We start from the raw sequence: 20,774 nt of genomic DNA, 5'->3' as shown, positions 1-20,774 counted from the left end.
AATCATTTTTCACTTTCCAACCTATTACATCTCTCCACATTATATCACTTTTTCATATATATATTTTTTTATTAATTATTAATATTGTCAACCAATTACATATCGCCACGTATAGGTCATGAGTTGGGTCAATTTGTTCCACCAAAGGTCACAAATTGACCACCAAAGGTCACAAATTGACCTCTTCTCTCCAAAGGTCACCATAATTTTTTTGTTAATTGGTGATTAGTGTGACCAAGCAAGGTCATGACCTTCCAATTGACCTTGCTTGGGGATGGTCTTAGACCATCCCCAAGCAGAAGGTCGCCCTAATCGGGTCACCAAAATTTTTCCTCTTAATCGCACCTTATTAATCTTGACCCACTTTCACCCTCTCAAGCAGAAGGTCACGACCTAGGTCACCAACTCAATCATTTTTCCATTTTCCAACATTTCCAATCATTTACCACATTCACTACCCACCAAACTTTTCTCCTACTTTTTCAATTAATATTTATTCACAAATTATAAATAACTTATTTTTGCAATTTTGTAAATATCTCAACAAAATAAGAACTACTCTAGTCTTACATGATCGAATATATAACAATATCATATTGTTAATTTTTTTTATTCGAGTATTAGACCATCCCCAAGCAAAGGTCGTGCTAATTAGGTCACGATCATGTTTTACTCTTAATCCAACTTTATTTATCTTGACCTATTTTCATCCTCCCAAGCAGAAGGTCACGACCTAGGTCATCAATCCAATCATTTTTCACTTTCCAACCTATTACATCTCTCCACATTATATCACTTTTTCATATATATATTTTTTTATTAATTATTAATATTGTCAACCAATTACATATCGCCACGTATAGGTCATGAGTTGGGTCAATTTGTTCCACCAAAGGTCACAAATTGACCACCAAAGGTCACAAATTGACCTCTTCTCTCCAAAGGTCACCATAATTTTTTTGTTAATTGGTGATTAGTGTGACCAAGCAAGGTCATGACCTTCCAATTGACCTTGCTTGGGGATGGTCTTAAGAAAAAAATTGAGAAAAAAAAGGGACAAAAATGGACGTGGTTAAACCACACACACCAAAGCATATTATTTTAGTTATCAATTATCATCTCCTCTTTAATTAAAATCAATACATCATCACATTCTTTTTATTTTCCCAAATCAACTCATCATCAACTTCATTCTTCATCCCAAATTTATTACATCAAATATTCCATTGATCTTCATCTTCCTTGTTCACCATCACCAAGCATCATCAAATATTCCATCGAGTTTATTTTATAAGATGATTTCAGTCAATTTCCTCCTTCATAAGCTGATTTCAGTCGATTTTTCTTCACCAAATCTCCCTATTTCCTTCTCAAATCAACCAAATTTGCTTATTTCTTTTCTTCTTTTACCCAGATCGACATCATCCATTTGATAAATTGACCCTAGACCGTCACCATTACCACCGTCAACATCCTCGATCATCGCCACCATCACCATAGATCGTCACCACATTCTCGATCATCACCACTTCTCAGATCTAGAAAAAAAAAAGTTGTTTAAATTATGTCAAAACCAAGTTCATTTTGTAGCTAATTAAAAAATAAAATCATTTTGGATATGCTCATATTTTATTTTATTGTGTTTTACTATATAATAATTGTTGTTTTATATCTTTATTATTTTCTTCTCTTTTTGGGAGAAATAGAGATGTGCAGAGCAGCAGTAGCAAAGCTTCAAGGATTTTCGTCCTTTGCTTTGAGGGTTGTCCTGTTTTTTTGTTTCCAACCAATGAATGGCTGCCACCTATCGGGTCACCAACTTTTAATAATTTCTCAACTCAAGGTCATGGCTTGCCCCTCAGTTGTTCAAGGTCACCAAAATCATCTTGTTAATCCTAGTTTAAGGAGTTATTAGCGTGACCCGACAAGGTCACGACCCAGTCGGTGACCTTGTTTGGGGTGGGTCTTAGTAATTGGCCCACTTCCCTTTCCTTAGTCTTTGTGCCAAAACCAAAGGACAACAAATGATCGGGACGGATGGAGTAATTTTTAGAGTTTTTTGTCAAAAACTACCTTACATTTAGGGATCTTTGTAAAATAACTACCTTGCTTTATTTTTTTTGTCAATTGCTACCTTTTGTATTTCTGATTTGTATTTTTAGTACTTATTCTAACTTCCGGCCAAAAAAAAAAGTCAATACTCAGGTATTGACTTAAGTTAACACATGAGAGCTTATGTTTATGTTCTTGTTTTCTTTATATCCAACCTTCCCCCGCTTTACTACCTCTTATTTCTCCTCTTTTTTACTTTTCTTTTTCTCCCTCCTATTTCATTTTCCCTTCTTCTCTTCAAGATAGAAAAGAGAATTTGTGAACATTTGAATCCAAGTACAATGACACTTATAAAAACTTGTTGCTAAAAATAGGGTTTTTCTTAAAAATTAATACATGTCAAATGCTAGAAGTAAACTCGAGTAGCTAAGAACATGGATGATGATGATGATCAAGACAAATGCAAGGACTTTATGAATGATTGACAAAAGTTTATTTTGTTGAGAGAGAGGTAAGAGCATCCACAATAGAGAGTATGTTATCTTCCTCTTAATTTTTCTCTTTCTTTCTATTTTTTTGACACCTCATTTTCTCTTTCATTCACCTCATTTCTCACCATCACCATCCTCTTCCATTAATTTTCCCCACAATAGAGAGGATCCTCTTACATTATCTCTTATACTTTAAATAATCTCTAAAATTTTAAAAAAGAAAAAAACAAAAGTATTATTAGGTAAAAGACAAATAGTGATTGGTTGGTAGGCACTAGGGCCAAGGTAAGCTTTCCTCTAGTTTCCTCTAAAACTAGAGGAAGTAAGCATCTTCCTCTTGCTAAGAGGACATCTAACATGTGCCTCACAATAGAGAGGATGTCCTCTTAGAGGAAAAAGAGTGTTAAGAGGATCTCTCATCCTCTCTATTGTGGATGATAAGATGAGGGAAATGTAAAAAGTTAGAGGCGGCACTGAAAGAGTGAAAGTAAAAAGGGATTGATTAGAGTTAAAAGATAAAAATGTAAAACAAACACATAAGCTCTCACGTGTTGACAAGCCAATGCCTGATATTTGACTTTTTTGGCCGGAAAGTTAAAATAGGTACTAAAAATACAAATCAAAAATATAAAAGGTAGCATTTGACAAAAAAAAAATAAAGTAAGGTAGTTATTTTACAAAGACCCCTAAAATTTTTAAGTTAAAAGTTTCAATTCAGACTATTATTTACGGTATTCGTTTATTAGCTTAAAATAATACTTCCTTTATACTCCTTCCGTCCCGTTTATTTGTTTACCTATTCCATTTTGCGTGTCTTACTCAAATTAACTTTCTATTTTAAGAATAAAGTTGAAGACCAATTTACACCACTTGTCATCCAATAATCCTCCTATTTTCTTGATCTTTGTCCCAAAACCAAAGATAGATAAATGTCTAGGATTGAGGGAGTTGGGAGTATATGTTATTTTATTTCCTAAAATAAATATTTTAATTAATGTCTCATAAAGATATAATTTAAGTAAATATATTATTGATAAAAATTATGTAATTTAAAAAATAACGGGCACAAACGAGCTTTCAAGCCAACCTTAGTGTGCTTGCCTCAGCTTGGCTCGAACTCTTGCTCGGGTTGATCGACCTTGAGCCAAGCTTTGACCGACCCGATTTAGAGGGTTTGTCGAGCGGGTTCAACTCATTTACAACCCAATCTCTAATAATAGAGAGTTGTTTTATGTATAACAGTCTTAAATAAGATTTCTGATGAAATAATGGCTTTTAAGGATGGCGTCACTCGCATGTTAAAATGGCTCAGTGATAACTATGGAGTAATTTGGGATTAACACGTAACATTACTTAGTGAGAGGTGAGTATGTATTCATTAATGAAAAACTTGGGTGAAATTTTTAGGAGATCTAGAACAATTTTGTGTAGTATTTATGGCTTGAATTCATGCCTTATAGACTTCAAGACTGTCACCCTTAAATAACTTACCCGGTATAAGGTGGTTTGCAGGCTATTACTTTTATACCTGAAGGTTACCCAGTGCACACCGAAATAACCGGCAAGTTCCCACATCACCAAAAAAAAAAAAAGTTAAAAAAACAATTACCATATATTCCTTACTTATGTGTTCCACCACCTTTGCTTCGTCACTCTATTACTCACCAATAATTAGACCATCCACAACAACAAAAGCATCTCTATCTAAACATATATTTTTGCACTTATCACAACACAACAACAAAAAGTTTCTATCAAAAAAGGATTTTTTGTCACTCTCATCCATATATGATGAGTTTGACAATGAGAGTTGTGAGTGTTGGTGAATATTTTATTCTGTTTTTTTTTCTTTCTTAGGAGTCGTTTGGTTCATGAAGGCATTAGATTTTCCTAGGAAATGCTAATTCATAGGAATTAAGTTCCTACATTGAATTCATGTGATTTGAGAAAACTTGTTTGGTTATCAATGTAGGAATCTAATTCTACCGGAACTTTCAATTACCTAGGGGGGGTTAGGTAAGCCAATTCCCCCATTATGTAGGCATTGGAAGTTCCTAAGAAGTTAGAATTCCTCCATTTTACAAAAAATATGTCAACCAAACAAGTCTTGATTTTTTAATTCATGAGATTTCCCAATGCCTACGTTTTATCGAGGCAACCAAACGACTCCTTAATGTGATTTTGTTGTTGAGGGGAGGGTTAAAAGACCACCTTAAACTAATTGTTCTTGTGTGGGGTGAATTAGGTGTCTATTTAAAAATTTAAGCTTAATGAAAACTTCTTTTAAAAATCTTAAACACTTGAAACAATGCTTAGATGAAAGGAGAAATTGACACTTAGAACTAGAGAGTTAGAAGTAATCAACAACGATTCAGCAAGCAAAAATTACAGTGTACTCAACTGTTGATTCTGAAGATATAAACGTGAGTTTAGAGTGTCAGCGGAAGTAAAACGAAATAGACACGATAAACGATGTTTTTAAAACTGGTTCGGTCACTACTCCGCTTTCTACGTCCAGCGTTATTTTATTAAACATCTTAGAAGTAAACTCATACAAAGTAAGACTACCCCGAATAATAAAACAACTCCCCAACCTACCCCAGTTGCTAATGCTTAAAAGCTACTCCGCTTCCAAGATTTTTGCTTTGGGCTACTCCGCCGAAAGACTCATTGCTTAAAGCTACTCCGCAATAAGACTTTTTCTTTGGGCTACTTCGCCGAAAGACTCCGTGCTCAAAAGCTACCCCGCCTCTAAGACTTCATGCTTAAGGATAACTTTATCCTAAGATTTTGGTTTGATTCTACCCGATTGTTGCAAGACTCCACTTATCTCAATGTTGTTCACTCAACTGAATGGAGGAGATAAAGTTTAAGTACAAAACATGGGATCATCGAACTCGATTAAACGATTAGGTGCAACACAACAACTCAATAAAAATACTCAAAGAGAAAAAACAAACTTGCAAAATGTGACTCAATAATTTGTAAGTGATTAAAAATAATGTAAGTAGTTTGCTTGGGTAACATGCACAAGATAACCAAAATTCTTCTCCAAGCAAACCGAGTATTCTTCCTCAAAAAATCGGTATATACTCAAGCCAGAAATCAGGTTAGTGTACACACAAATATGGGTTGAGTTTTTCATGAAGAAACAAGTATAAATTGTTGTGTTTATGGGAATCATAAACATTTCCATAAATGTAAAAAACAAACAACCCATTTATAAAAAGTGTCTTATTGTGCAAGCAAACTCCTTAGCAAGACATTGAAAACTTTATTTTCTTCAAAGACATCAAAGCATTTTCAGAAAACTATTTGTGAACATTGAAAGCATTTTAACAAAGGTTCAAATATTTTCGAAATAATTATTTGAAGAACGAGTCAGAAGTAACAGTTGACTTAAATGTTGTTTTTGCACCTATACGTAAATTCGAGTTAAAGATCTCCTTACAACACATGACTTTAACACAATTAACAATCTTCATCTTTGATCTTCATGATGACTATCTTGATAACCTTGAATTGATAATAGAAGTTTCATGCTACATAGTTAAAACTTAAGAGGCACACAATTAAATGCATCATCAACATTAACTAATCAAATTGGGTTTCTTCAGATAAAGATGAAGTAGATGGTTGAGGATTCACAAAAAACAACAAAAGGTTTTTGTTGTTGTGGGGGCTCTAAACTTAATTAAGCACGAGTAATTGTTTTCGTGTCAAAAGCTTAATTGACGTGGGATCTAAATACTAATGCTAAGATAAAAAGACGCTTTCAATATGATCAACAAAGCACATATATGCTTTGGCACATCATTTGCCACTTTATGAGCTTAAATTTCACTATCAACAGTTTAGAATTTGAACAAACGATAGCGACATTATAACTTTCACACCATTAGGCACAGTAACCGCATTTTAATAGCGCAATTATGGATATTTTACACCACGGCATTTTATGGGGAAGAGTTTTTTTGTCCTAATAATCCTATCCAGCTCAAATCTGGATTAACCGAAAGATATAAAAAAAAAATAAACAATCACCTAATAATGATAACGAGGACATATCTACAAAGTGGTCTCCCATAACCTCAAAGCAATTGAAAATTTTACAAAGACACTTTATTTGTGGCCTGCTAAATGATACTGTACAGAGACATTGCCGCAAGTCTTCCAACTTGAAATACGGTTTATTTATTCAATTGCTTCCTTGGGTCGAGAAAACAAATTATGGAAGTATTTCTCCGTCCAATCATTTATTTGCTTTTAATTTAAATACTCTTACAATGACTAAAAAAAGGCAAGCAAATAAATGATACAAAAGGAGTACATTAGTTCCAAAATATAAAATGATAAAACAAAGTTGTGAGAAAAATGAGAATGTTAGTAAAAAAAATCTTAGTTTATCGTATTTGAGAGGGTTGATAATGAATCTTAATCCTAATTTGGATCTATGAGGTTCGACACTCGTGATCGAAATTAGTATATGATCGGTCGATCAATAAACCTAGATCGAACAGGAATGTACTTGCAATAAAATACATCTAGAATCAAATCTCGATTTTTAATACCTACAACCTTTTATCACAAGTTATGAATCCCAATCAAATCCCGTGTTAGAGATCAATTATGATTCAACGTGTTCATGTCAAATCAAACTCTGAACCAAAATTTTGGATCATAAATCTAAATTCAACTAAATCCGATCCATTATCATCCCTCAGTTAATCATGCATTAAAAAAATATATAAGTTAAACATTAAAATATAAGAATAATATGAGTTGGATAATTATATTATATTATATTTTTTATCCTAACATAACAGAAATACAAATACTAGCCCGCCAATTATGGCAACAAAATAAAATTCGATCAATACAAGTATTTCTCCTCTCCACAATTCTACCTTCACCTGATCACCGCGATTTCTTCGCTATTTATATTCCCTTCATCTCCCTCAATTTTACTCTCTATAACTACTCTCCCTAAATCTTCGCAAAAAAATCATATCAAAATCATTTCGGGATTAAGACTCTGACGTTATCGTTGTTTTAATTCAAATAAACAACGATGGCGGACGGTCTGGGTCTCCCATTAAAGAAACCACCGGGTTACATTGACCCGACACCTAGACCGCGACCTCCACCGACCGGTCCTAAACCGGCGTTTTATCAACCGAAGAAAAAGAAAAATAGTTGTTGTCGTATTTGTTGTTGTTGCGTATGTTTCGTTATTGTGTTTTTAATTCTTATTCTCGCTATTGGTGGCGGTATATTTTACGCGTGGTTCCAACCAAAAATCCCGGTTTTCGGTTTTAGACCATTAGAATTGGACCGGTTTAATATTAGTGTTAAACCGGATGGGACCGCATTGTTGGATTCCAAGGCCGTTGTACGGGTCGAGGCTAAAAACCCGAATAGTAAATTGGAGATTTACTTCGGTGAAACAGAGGTTAGTTTATCTTTTGATAAAGAAACCCAATTGGGTTCGGCCACGTTGTCCTCTTTCGTGCAACCTAGTAATAATGTAACGCTTTTGAAGTTCGTGTTAAGTGAGGAAAATCAATTGATTGATTCAAGTACGGGGACGAGGTTAAAAAAGAGAGTGAAAAATGAGGATGTAGAGGTAAATGTTGCGGTAAAAACTAAGATTGGGATTGGTGTGTGGAAGGTTAAAATTGGAATGTTACCGATTAATGTTAATTGTGGTGGAATTACGTTGAAGCAACTTGATGATGGACAAACTTCTCCTAAATGTTCCTTCAATACTTTGAGATGGTAAGTAACAAATTTACTTTTTGATTGTTGCGATTACTTTAATTTTGATTTTGATTGTTGTCTTCAAGTTAAAATTATATAGTTATATGAATTTATTGGCTTTTAAATTTGATGGTCAATGTTTACATGTATGTATTATACAACTGGTTGTATTAGGAGATTGGGCCTATACTAGGCCCGGCTACTATTAGGGTTAGCCAAATTAGGGTTAAGATTCTAAGATGAGAGGTATTATAAATACCTTTGCCATAATCATGTAAGTCACACATTATTATCAATAATAAGAATCGTTTATGTATTATATCTCTCTCCATATAAAATCTTAACCCTAATTTGGCTAACCCTAATAGTAGCCGGGCCTAGTATAGGCCCAATCTCCTAATAGGTTGTATATAAAACTTATTCAATGTAGTTGAGCTTTTGTTATAAAGTTATCGAGTTATACTACCAAAATTATGGAGCTATGATACAAAGTTATTGAGCTTAACATAATAATTATTAAACTCAATAACTTCGTAAAATAGCTCAAAAACTTGTAAAATAGCTAACAATTTTGTCTAAGAACTCAACAACTTTGCAGCGGTTGTACAATGCTACTATGCAACTGGTTATAGAATAGTATTTGTGCGAAGTTTATTGCCATCTAAATTTGTACGAATAACTCTCTACAATTCTTTATGTTTTTCCCTTTTCCTTTTTTCACAATTATCATCGCGTATCTTATATAAAGATAGTGGTTGATAACAAGTGATTTCGCAAATGTGATCACTTGAATTTTGGTGATTCATTGTTTAGATCTAATGTTTAGGACATGTGAATAAATCACATTTGAGTTATCGAGATAAAGGCTAGAGGGCTTTGCATTCTAATTTCTAAGGTTGAAGGGATTTATCTTAAACAAATCTATTTATAACCACATTTATTTTTTCTTTTCTTGAAAGCTCGTTGATACTCCGTACCTCAATGTGAGACAAGGGCCGTGTTTGGCAAATAACAAAAACGGATTTTAAATAATAAATAACTATAATTGAATAATGTCAAGTGTTTTTCAGTTAAATCTTTTGACTAACATATCTCGCGGAATTAACATTAAGTATACCAGCTTTTCAAAAACAATAGATTGCCTCCAATATGTCAAAACTATTTCGTGATTAGAAATTTAATACAGTACTTGATATTAACATGTCCTTTTATTACAGGATTACCATACACTAATCACTAATGGAATTGCAAGAATTGATCATGTAGTTTCAGATGATGAGTGTTGGCAATTGGCAACCGATTGATATCAAGAAGCTCTTAACATCAAAGCTGTAGTACACCCATTTAGTTTTTTGGCATCTTGATTCTTGATTTTATCGTGTGTCTTAACGCTGAGGTTGTGCTAATTAATTTATTGTTTAGGTAATTGGTGTTGGAAAGGATTTCTACTAGTTTCACCGAATTACAATGCATTGTGGTCAGCGGTTTTAATTGGTAAAGTCATCAATGATGGTACTCATAAGCTATCAGCATTTGAATTGTCGATATTTCAGGGCTCTTGTGACTTTTGTTAAATCAAAAAAATATTTATCACGCCCAAAATTTGATCATCGTATCATATCATTGAGCTATATATAAAGCAATAACCAAAATCTTCGACTGATATGGTCATGATAGAATGAAACAATTTGAGTAAAAGTAACCAGTATTGTGACTATCTTTCTTATCCAATAGTCGCCATCCCTTTTCAAGTTCTAATATACGATGTAATTGTTTTCTTAAATTAATATGTTTATTATAATCTTGTAATTATATATGTGCGAGATGAAATTTTCAAAATTTTGTCATAAACAAGCAGATGGTCTTATTAAACCAATATATTAAAGAAAATATATAGTCAGTACATAAGCAAACATAAAGTTTAGCCAGTAGCAAGGCTAACAGACCTACGATGTAAACGAAGTAAAAGGCGAATTTCAAGTAAGGAATTTCGCGCATCTATTGGTACTGGCTGTTGAGGAGCCAGAACTGAAGATAGTTTTCGGGAGGTCACCCAAAAGGTGATGAAAGACGATGATTCCAAGTGCGATCATTTGCATAAGGCTGGAGTAAAGCCTGTGAATATGCAAAGAAGAGTAGAGGTGGCACGAACATAAACCGGTCACAACTATCCAAGGCGGATGTTGAGACAGTAACCATGTAGCCATTATGGATATAGTTCCTGCAAATATACAGATAGTAAGAAATAGATGGCGCGAAGAGTGAGCAATTAGTACCTTCCAGTACATATGGCAGCCGTAGCTGATAATCCTCATGTCTTAAAGAAGGGAGGCGTGAATGAAAGTTATGTAAAGTCTCTGCCAACTGAAGGAAGCGTGCAGGATGAACCGGGCTATTCTCAAAAACAATGGAATTACGAGTAAGTCAGATGGAACGTAGGATGCAGAAGAAGTACAGTAAAGAATTAAACTCCGTCTTCAACACCCGATGAAGGTAGGATATATGATCAACAAGCCACTGGATAAAAGAGACGGTCGGGTTTGCAAGTGAGCATACCCCAAGAGTAGAGGATCGCCAGATGTGTTGAGTAATATCACAAGAGCAGAACAAATGCTCTGGTGTCTCAGGAACACATTGACATAGAGGACACAATCGAGCAAGGTTGGTTAATGCTCAAAGATTGAATTTGTACAATGTTGATAAAACTTTTTACAAAGGAAAAGAAAGGAGTAGAAGAATACTAGTAAAAAGAAATTTTTTATGTCTGCAACGATACACCAAATAAAAACTTTTTATAATAGATTCACAAAAGAAATAGTTACAGTAATCGCTCATATACAAATCGATTTTGGTTATTTCATAGACAAATATGACGGTATTTTCTTTAAAAATAAATAAAAAAACTTGATTTACATGATTTTTTTTTTTTTTTTTGAAATACCCATCTGGGTTACTTAATTATCATGTAAATCTGCCTCCGCCAAGCATACAATGTTCCACGGCATCGACACAGACTACCTCCGACTACCAACTAACCATGGACGCACATGTGCGAGTTCATGAGCTACCTTATTAAAGTTCCTACGTACAAAAGAAAAGGAAACAGACTTGAACCGACTACAAAAAGATAGAATATCTGCATAAACTAAAAAAATTTCACTACGGCCAATTCTTTGCTTTCGCAAATCTTCAATGACGAGGGCACAATCACCTTCAATCTCAATTCTCCTCTCACCCGCTTCCCATGCTTCACGAACACCATAGTATACCGCCCAAGCTTCAGCTAGCATCGGCTCCATTAATCCCTCATTTTGTATCGTCACACTCCACTCCACCCGGCCATCCCCGTCCCGACACCAACCCCGTCAAAGATATCAGCATCAACATTAATCTTTTTCAATCCAGCCTTCGGCCTCTTCCAGCCCACATCCCGAGCATCCCCTAGGCTTCTCTCCCCATTTCCTTCGAGCTCCACCATCTCTATTAAAAGCTCATGTGTCCTCCTAACCACCATTTCCGCATTCCATTCTCCATCCTCAAATATGGTTTTATTATGTCGTTCCCAAATTGCCCAGCATCCAGTCATTAAAACCGTAAGTTCCCGTATCCTTAGCCCTTCTTCCACCCAATCCTTCACTCTCGCAAACCCATTAAGCTCGGGTACATCCATCAACAATCCTTCCCATACCCCTCTCACCCACCCACATCCCCGAATAACATGAAGACAAGTCTTGGAAGAAAAGGAGAACCTAGGACATTCCTCATCAATCGAGCCAACTCGGGATGCTAAGTTACTCTTTGTGGCTATTGCATCATTACACAATTGCCAAAAAAATACTTTTATTCGGGGTAGAACAGGTGCATTCCAGATTCTATTCCAGTGCGCCTTATCCCGCCCATCATCCGATTGCCCCACCATATCAATGCCATCCACCGTGAGAATCTTATATGCCGACCTGACCGAGTAAATACCGTCCCTTTCGCGTCCCAAAGACCAATCATCGTTTAGCCGAGGCCATCGCAGCCTAGTACCTAGTATCCTTGCCTGCTCAAATGGTAAAAATAAATCCCTGACCTTCGTAACATCCCTCCCACCCCTCATCACCCTCTACCATCAATTCTGATACCCGCATGTCTTGCTCCGCTTCCCCTCTAGGCGAAATCAATCGTCGGGTTTGCGTCCCCACAATCCACGGATCATCCCACACTCGTATAGGTTTCCCATCTCCTACCCGTTTTCGAACACCCAGCTCTAAAACGGAACGAGCCTCCCATATACTTCGCCATGTATAACTAGGATTATTGCCTAATTCAGCTTCTATGAATGACGAACTTGGAAAATATTTACCTTTTAGAACACGAACCATAAGACTATCATTACGTCAATAATCTCCAAGCTTGTTTCCCCAATAATGCCATATTAAATTTCTCAAAATCACGAAAACTCATTCCTCCTTTGCATTTTGGTTTACACATCCTAGCCCAAGCAACCCATGAAATTTTCCGTCTACCATTCTCCGAGCCCCACCAAAACCGCGGGACTATAGAGCGTAGGTCATTACAAAAATTAGCCGGCAGTTTAAAAACACTCATCGCGTATGTAGGAATTGATTGAGCAACAACTTTTATCAGTACTTCCTTACCCGCCTTACTGAGCAACAAGCCACGCCAACAGTGTAATTTCTTACTAACTCGATCACGAACAATAGATGTAATAGCCCTTTTCGACCTTCCCACAACCGTGGGTAATCCTAAATATTTATCCTGGGCCGCCACCTCCTTAACTCCTAACACCTCCACAATACGCCGCCTCCTATCCGCCGTTGTCCCCTGACTGAAAGACACTGTCGTCTTGTCTAAGTTTACCAGTTGTCCTGAAGCCCTTTCATATTTCCCTAATATATCCATCACCTGTCTAGCCTCTGCCTCCTTAGCTTTAACAAAGAATATACTATCGTCTGCAAATAAGGGATGTGTTATACATGGAGCAGCTGGGGCTACTCGAACCCCATGTATAGACCCGTTCACAGCCGCCCTCCCCATAAGGCTAGACAGAACCTCAGCACACAATATAAATAAATAAGGGGATAAAGGGTCACCTTGTTGTATTCCACACTGCGACACAAACATATCAGAACTCTCTCCATTCATAACTACTGAATATTGGACTGAACGAATACATCTCATAACACACCTAACCCAGCTTCCATCAAAACCCATCCTATAGAGAACCGCCTCTAAGAAATCCCATTTAACTCGGTCATAAGATTTACATGATTTGGTTTAGTTGGACTTTATATTCAATGGGAGGCCGCGTGACCGCGTCTATACACAAATACGCTATACAAGAGAAAATAATTGAATCATTTTGTAAAACAATGGTATCGAGTAAAACTTACCTAACAAATAAAGTCCACGCAAACTCATTTTTACAAAACGTGTTTTCGAGATTAATATCCTTGTACTTATAAACATTGAATGGTTGAAGAAAACATCACTTATACTTATTTAGGTGACTAATGGTCAAATGTTCAAACTAGGGATGACAATGGATAAGATATGGATATGATTCTATAAGATCCAGATATGGTCCATATTTACAGGATCTGAAATTTCCATATCCATATCCGAATCCCCAGGATTTGGTCTGGATCAAGATATATCCATATCCTTTTGATAATAAAAGAAAACTCTCTTAAAATATAAAAATATTAATTTTTGGATTTTACTGCGACGTAAGATACTATTTTTCTCTATTAGATACAAATAATAAAGCTAAAATTCTCCTTGTTTAACTTAAAAAAAAAATAAAGTCTTGTGAAATTACAATAACACTAAAAAAATATTTTATTTTAACCGAAAAATGTTAATCAGAAAAAAAAATCATGGTTTGATTTATTAAAAAACATTACAAGACAAAGCATATAGTTTTACTATTTGTTTAACTTAACTTATTGTTTAAGAAAATGTAATAAAAATGGATTTAAGGGTAGGATCTGGATCTCGACCATATGATCCATATCCATATCCTTATCCACTGGATCTCAAGTATTGCGATCCATATCCGGTCCGTAGAATCTGGGCAGGATCTGGATTCTGTTGTCATCCCTAGTCCAAACGTACTATACGCAATTGCTAAATCCAACACGTCATTTTACTCAATCCCACACATTTTGCATGTTTATTCCACTATTACCCTTTATTAAAAAAAATGAAAAAAAAACCACCGATTACCAACCATGACACTCCTTCCCACAACCCCAATCACCCTCCATCAGCACCAGCCACCTGCCCCTCGGCGCCAACCTCCTGCCCCCCTCATCGTCAACTCCATGCCAGCTAGTCGTCGATCCAACACCTCCCGCTGCGGCTAATGATGACCGCGGCGGCTAAGTCAAGGAGACGGACATGGTGAGGAAAGAGTGGTTGGCGCGAGTATGGGGTCGGGGAGGGGTGGTAAGGGGTAGTCGACGGTGGCGGGGGTGATAGGCGGTGAGGGGTAATCGACGGTAGCAAGGGTAGTTTATTTTTTTTTTTTTTGATTTCTCCCTTAGTGAGAGTGAAAAATTAGGGTAAACAATGAGAGGGATAAACTCGAAAAAAGATGAAAAAATGTGCGGGATTTAGCAAAAGTGTGTGCGGGATTTAGCAAGTCCCAATGTAAACTATTCCCCACCTTTCTCACCTTCCTTAATTTGAAATTCCTAATGAAGCTAGTTGCTCAACCTAAACAATTCTATTTGGCTATCTCTAATAGTTAAAATTGCAAGCAAGTCCCTAAACTAAACTATTGTACTTGCTCTAATCCAACTTTTAAGAGCATCTCTAACGGTTCTCTATAAGGATTTGCTTGCAATTTTTGCAAAATAATAAGCATGTAGCTTACCATTGAAGATGGAAAATTAAGATGTAGCTTGTAAGCATGGTAGCTTTACCAATCTACATGCTTGCTTTAGGAAAAAAATAAAAAGTAAATTCTCATTGGATGAAAGCAAGTACGTGGGACTCATACAAGCTACAATATGTTATAGTTTGCCCTTAAAGCGGTATGTTGTCGGAAAGCCGGATATCTTTAAAAATCGATATGAGAAACCAAGCTACAATGTATTGTAACTGACCGTTGGAGATGCTCTGAATACTTTACCATATATTTACTGACAAAATCTCATTGAAGACGGGCGATATCCGTAACAAGTTTGTGACGGATACCGTTTCCTCTCACAAAATACCTATTGAGAGGTGAGTGGGAAGCACATTGGGGGTGCCCCACCTTGTCCCCTCTCCCTTTTTGTGAGAGGTCTTCAACTTGTGGGGATTAACCCGTCACAAGCAAAACGCTTTGATATTTACTCCAAACCAATTATCTAATTATTTATTGTTTTACCATTATTTATTCTAAGAAAGTTAGAAGAAGAATCCACTGACTAAGACGAGGTCCACACTCCTCAGTATAAATTACTCCGTAAAAAAGAATCCACTGAATCAACGTAAGCAGGCCCCCCCTCGATATTCAATATTCACCTCACCTTGCGTCAAATATAAGCAGAGGGTCCGGTCCCCCCTTCGATATCCCTCTTTATATCCCTGTTCTTCCCTAAAATTATTTCAATTCCTCCTTTCTTTTTCAATCAATCTTTCATTTTCTAGGGTTTCCTATTTCCATGGCGTCCAAACGTATCTTGAAGGAGCTCAAAGATCTCCAGAAAGATCCTCCTACCTCTTGCAGCGCTGGTATTTTAATATTTCTTTTCAATTCCATTTTTTAATTGTTTTTTCATTGATAATTCTTCTTTCGTTGCACAATCGGATATATTGATCTGTATTTTAATGCTTAAATCGATTAGGTTTTTGTTTGGTGAGAAATTTGGATGTTGTTGAGTTGGATCGATGATACATTGATTAATTAGAGAAAAAAATTATGTAGACAGGTGTTGATTTTGTTTATCAGACTGTGAGATTTCTTTTTTCGGCCTCGAAAGAGGTAGAAGCGTAGTACAATATAATGGAGGATGCGGGGGTTCGAACTTGGGAGCTTCTGTCTTAATGGCGAAGCTAAGATCTCTTTGGTTCATGGAGTTATGTTAGACGATATTAATTTTGAGATTTTGAGATTCAGTTAGCTATTGTTTGGACGCGTCCGTCTAAAAAACTAAGCTAAGACCTGTTTGGTTAATGGGGTTGCATTAGACACTATTTAACTTTGAGATTTTGAGATTCACTTAGCTAATACTTGGGGGCTTCCATGAGTTCCGTCTTACGGAAGCTATGACATCTTGGGTTCATGGAGTTTCATTAGACCCTGTTTATTACTTTATTTTGAGATGTCAAGACTGACTTAGCTAATACTTGGGTCCATGGAGTTACTTGAGTCACTACTTGTTAGTTATTACTTCCTCACATATGAGATTAATACTTTTGGTAGGTTTGTGGTTTTTTGTAATGTGTTAAGCGAGGGTGTATCAAAGGTTTGCACAATTGTGGCTGAGCTTTGTTTAGGTGGATATTCTCAACCCCTAAGAATTGGGAAATTGTGGATTGGTTTGAGAGTATTCTGTCATGGCCACTCATGGGTTTGTGCCTCGTGGTGGTTTTAATAAAAAAAACATTTGTGACACTTTATAAGAGCTTGTAATGAATTGGATGTTGCGTTTTACCCTCATGGATTCATGGTGCTTACTTAAAAGACATGTGTAAGACTCTTATTAGAGTCTACTGCAAATTGGATGTTATATATTTGTATTGACTATTGAATTAGACGACTATGATGAGGGAATACCATCTTGTTTATAGTTGCTGTCCAAATATTTGGACAGGCTGGAGGAGGTAGTATGAGTAAGAGACACTGTCAACATAAGATACAGCTTTGATTCCATAAACTTTTTCTGACCCCTGAAGGAAGCTGAAAGGGGGTGTTGCAATTAGGATCAGGTTTAGTCTTTTATAGGAGTAGGTTATCTTACAGAGTTAACCTTTTTCTTAGTTTCTTTGGTGGGATCAGATGTTGGTATGTTGTGCTTAATTTTGTTCGAAAGAGTGTTAATAAAGAATCAGGGGTGTTTGCAGACATAATTACTCAAAAGAACTGCCGCAATAAATGTAGTCAGTTAGAATTGTAAAAAACTCTTCCCGTATTGGTACAAGAACATACAATTCTTCAAAAGGTGAATTTAACGGGATGTGTAGATATCTTCTGTCGACAATGAAAAACTAATTGGTTTCTAATAGCTTAGACAATTCTGTATCACTATCATTTAATGATTCTTGAGCAGTGTGTGTGAGGCCAAATGTTGAGTGGGTGAAAATTCATAAATTTTTAGGCAGTTGATTTACTGATTAGAGTTTTAACTTGCCCGGAAACTGCATCCTTTCATCATGCCCTAAACATGTGTGGTGTGGAGAAGTTGACTGAACTTCTCCTTAAGGTGTCTTTGTAGCAATCAAACTTGCAGGGATATAATCCTTTTTTTTCTGTCATTCTGATTTGTAGGGGTGTGATTTTATTTGGCAATTGAACACTCTCTTCCCCTTTAATAGCTAATAATGTTTGCAGGTGTAATACTTACAGTCAAACTTTGAAGTAGACGTGCCAATTGAATTGAACTGAACCATGTCAAACAATGATGCTTAATTCTAAATTGTCTCTGAGGCGGGGCCTTTTGTTTTTCACGTTTTCTTTTCTATATTTTCGCATTTTGAGGTGTGATTTCACCCATGGACGGTTCTAAAGGATGACTCATGTCGGCCGACCCCAAATCATTTTGGGATTAAGGCTCTGATATTGTTGTTGTTGTTGTTGTGGTTATTGTTGTTGTTTCATAGCACTGAACATAACATAAGAAGTGGATATGGATAGTCAAATGATTTTTGGTTCTTTAGGTTGAATTGTACTTTGATAGGTGCTTATTGCTTGAACCGTTGGGAGTGGTATATGCTTCTTTCATGATAATTTGTTTCCGAATACTCTGTGCTACCTTTACATATTCATTAAATCCATATCAACAGAAGTTAATTTGCAATTTTGCATTGTATTGATAGTCCGAGAGAACATGTTTATGATTTACGTTCATATTACAGGCCCTGTTGCGGAAGACATGTTTCATTGGCAAGCTACTATAATGGGTCCTTCAGATAGCCCATATGCCGGGGGTGTATTTCTTGTGACTATCCATTTTCCTCCAGATTATCCATTCAAACCACCCAAGGTATGCCTTCTAATGAAATTGTTGGTGATGCCAGTGAGCTTGCTTTTAAATCAGATAATTGGCATCTGCAACCTTTTGTGCAATGTCTAAATTGATCAGATATATGGCCTTTATGCTAACTGGATGGGGAATCACTGCATCACATGACTTAGTGTACAACCCATCTTCGCAATGGCGCTATGTAATATAGCTGCCCAGCCTCTCTAGCTTCGATATGTATGTGTAGATACAGTCTTGTAGGCACTATAAGCTTCTGTGTTGTTTCTGAACTTTAGACCAACTCCTCATATAGGCACCCTCTTGTTCCTGGAATATTATATAAAAAATTTCAGAGCTGGGACCCTCATATGGGGAAAGTGTTACTTGCTACCTCAATGCTTTTTACATATTCTTGGATAATTAAGTGTTGATGTTGTTCAGTAATGGCTAAATGGCATTGAGCCGTTCGTGGAATTTTGTTCATGTTATTATTGAGATCTTCTTTTTTCAGATAGGAGTAATTTGCGATTGCTTTCTTTGTGGCTTTTCATTCTATTTCGATTACAGCTTATTATCCACCACTTTGGATTATGACTGAATAAAGCACAATGACCGATAACAAGTACACTAGTGTACTTGTATCATGAAGTGTTGGTGCATTTTACCGAACAGTTTTCGTAATGGAGCATCTGTAAAATGCATTCTCTTGTTATTAACATGAAAATAAGGTTGCGTATATGTGACTCCCTTACTCTGCTACCTATGTTGACAGACCTCGGGTACGGGTTACATAAATTGGACATACACAAGTGTTTAATCGACATTACTAAACTTCTGAGACACGGGGATTATCCTAAAATGGAGATATGGGTGAGGGGACACTCTTTTTTTACAAGCTTTTAGTTTAACGATATAGTTAAATTTAAAATGTTTGAAGTTGTAGAGTGAGATTGTTGCATCGCCTTTAAAACATTACTTCGTAATATCTTACTGAGGCTTTATACATGGTTTCTTTCCCCTTCTTTGTCACGTTGGCCTCCCTTTTTTACTCTTGAAAGAGAAGCGTCAATGCGTCATAGTAGTAAGGATTTGGTATAGATTCCATACCCATATCCAGAATGTTGTGTCGGGCATGGTTACAGGTTTATAAGTGAAAATGTCAAGTGATACAGCCCACCACGACCTAGAGGCTAGAGCCGTACAGGGGTAATGTTGATGTGTCGAGTCGTCTTTGATAATATTTGTTTCATATCAGTATCCTTCATGTGCAGGTTGCCTTCAGGACAAAAGTTTTCCACCCAAATATCAACAGCAACGGTAGCATATGTCTTGACATTCTAAAGGAACAATGGAGTCCTGCACTTACCATCTCTAAGGTTTCCTTTTCTTACTCTACAGTTAGTCTTCCTTAAATGAGAAATTGCCTATTGCTCAAGACTGATATTGTATATTTTCTGTTTTCAGGTATTGCTTTCAATATGTTCACTTTTGACGGATCCCAACCCCGATGACCCCCTTGTGCCAGAAATCGCTCACATGTACAAGACTGACCGAACCAAGTACGAGACCACCGCAAGGAGCTGGACACAGAAGTATGCTATGGGTTAGTCTCCATCGTAGTCTACCCTTCATTGTTGTAAAAAAAATGTCAGGGGACATAATGCAACTCCGACTTCTACTTGACTCCCAATTAAACTGTATGATTTGAGCATTTAATTTGTGAAATTTTATTAAAAATATTGTCTTTACATTTGATCGTGATTGTATGCAAATTTTCCGGGGCTATCTTTTCTGCGCACTGGTCTAAGTTGGTTGGGAATAACCTAGACAAGGTAGCGGTAGCCGGTAAGTTCTCATTTGAGAATGTCCAGGCAATGTGTGTATAGGACTATAGGGCTATTATCAAACCGCCTATGTTTTGGCACATTGTTCATTCGAGGCCCTAATCGATCCCCATTACCGATTAGCCTTGTGCATCAAAGCACTTGATAGGCCGTTTTATTTATTACGAAGTATTTATCATTCAATTAGTGTGCTAAACTGTTCACATCTATTGTAGTGTTGTACTTTTTCCAAATCTAGAGTTAGTTGAGAAAAATCATCTTCAGTGACTCAGTCTTGTACTCTTATCTGTTGGTTATTCACTTGGTGAACATGTGTACAAAAAAATAGCGGAATTTTTTACGGAGTATCTCTTATTCTCTTGAGCTATTATTTCATGCGTGCTGCAATTTTTCCGTCAACCAAACGAGCACAGTAATAGAAATAGTCACGTTGGAATACGTCAACC

At 36.3% G+C, this 20,774-nt stretch overlaps 2 protein-coding genes across 2 annotated transcripts; both read left to right on the top strand.

The window, feature by feature from the left end:
* The first annotated feature begins 7,515 nt into the window (after positions 1-7,515).
* Positions 7,516-8,325, top strand: LOC141596636 (NDR1/HIN1-like protein 6). The gene has a single exon (XM_074416841.1). It carries the CDS (start codon positions 7,615-7,617, stop codon positions 8,323-8,325), a length of 711 nt encoding a protein of 236 aa, XP_074272942.1. The 5' UTR covers positions 7,516-7,614.
* A 7,457-nt stretch (positions 8,326-15,782) lies between these two features.
* Positions 15,783-20,232, top strand: LOC141596635 (ubiquitin-conjugating enzyme E2-17 kDa). Its single transcript, XM_074416840.1, has 4 exons — positions 15,783-16,034; positions 18,378-18,505; positions 19,756-19,860; positions 19,949-20,232. Exons 1-4 carry the CDS (start codon positions 15,965-15,967, stop codon positions 20,090-20,092), a joined length of 447 nt encoding a protein of 148 aa, XP_074272941.1. The 5' UTR covers positions 15,783-15,964; the 3' UTR covers positions 20,093-20,232.
* Positions 20,233-20,774: the final 542 nt, after the last annotated feature.

This window comes from Silene latifolia, chromosome 8 (assembly GCF_048544455.1).
Source record: "Silene latifolia isolate original U9 population chromosome 8, ASM4854445v1, whole genome shotgun sequence".
NCBI classification, from domain to species: domain Eukaryota; kingdom Viridiplantae; phylum Streptophyta; class Magnoliopsida; order Caryophyllales; family Caryophyllaceae; genus Silene; species Silene latifolia.
Note: the sequence above shows the minus strand (reverse complement) of the source record. Positions and strands in the feature narration are given on the sequence as shown.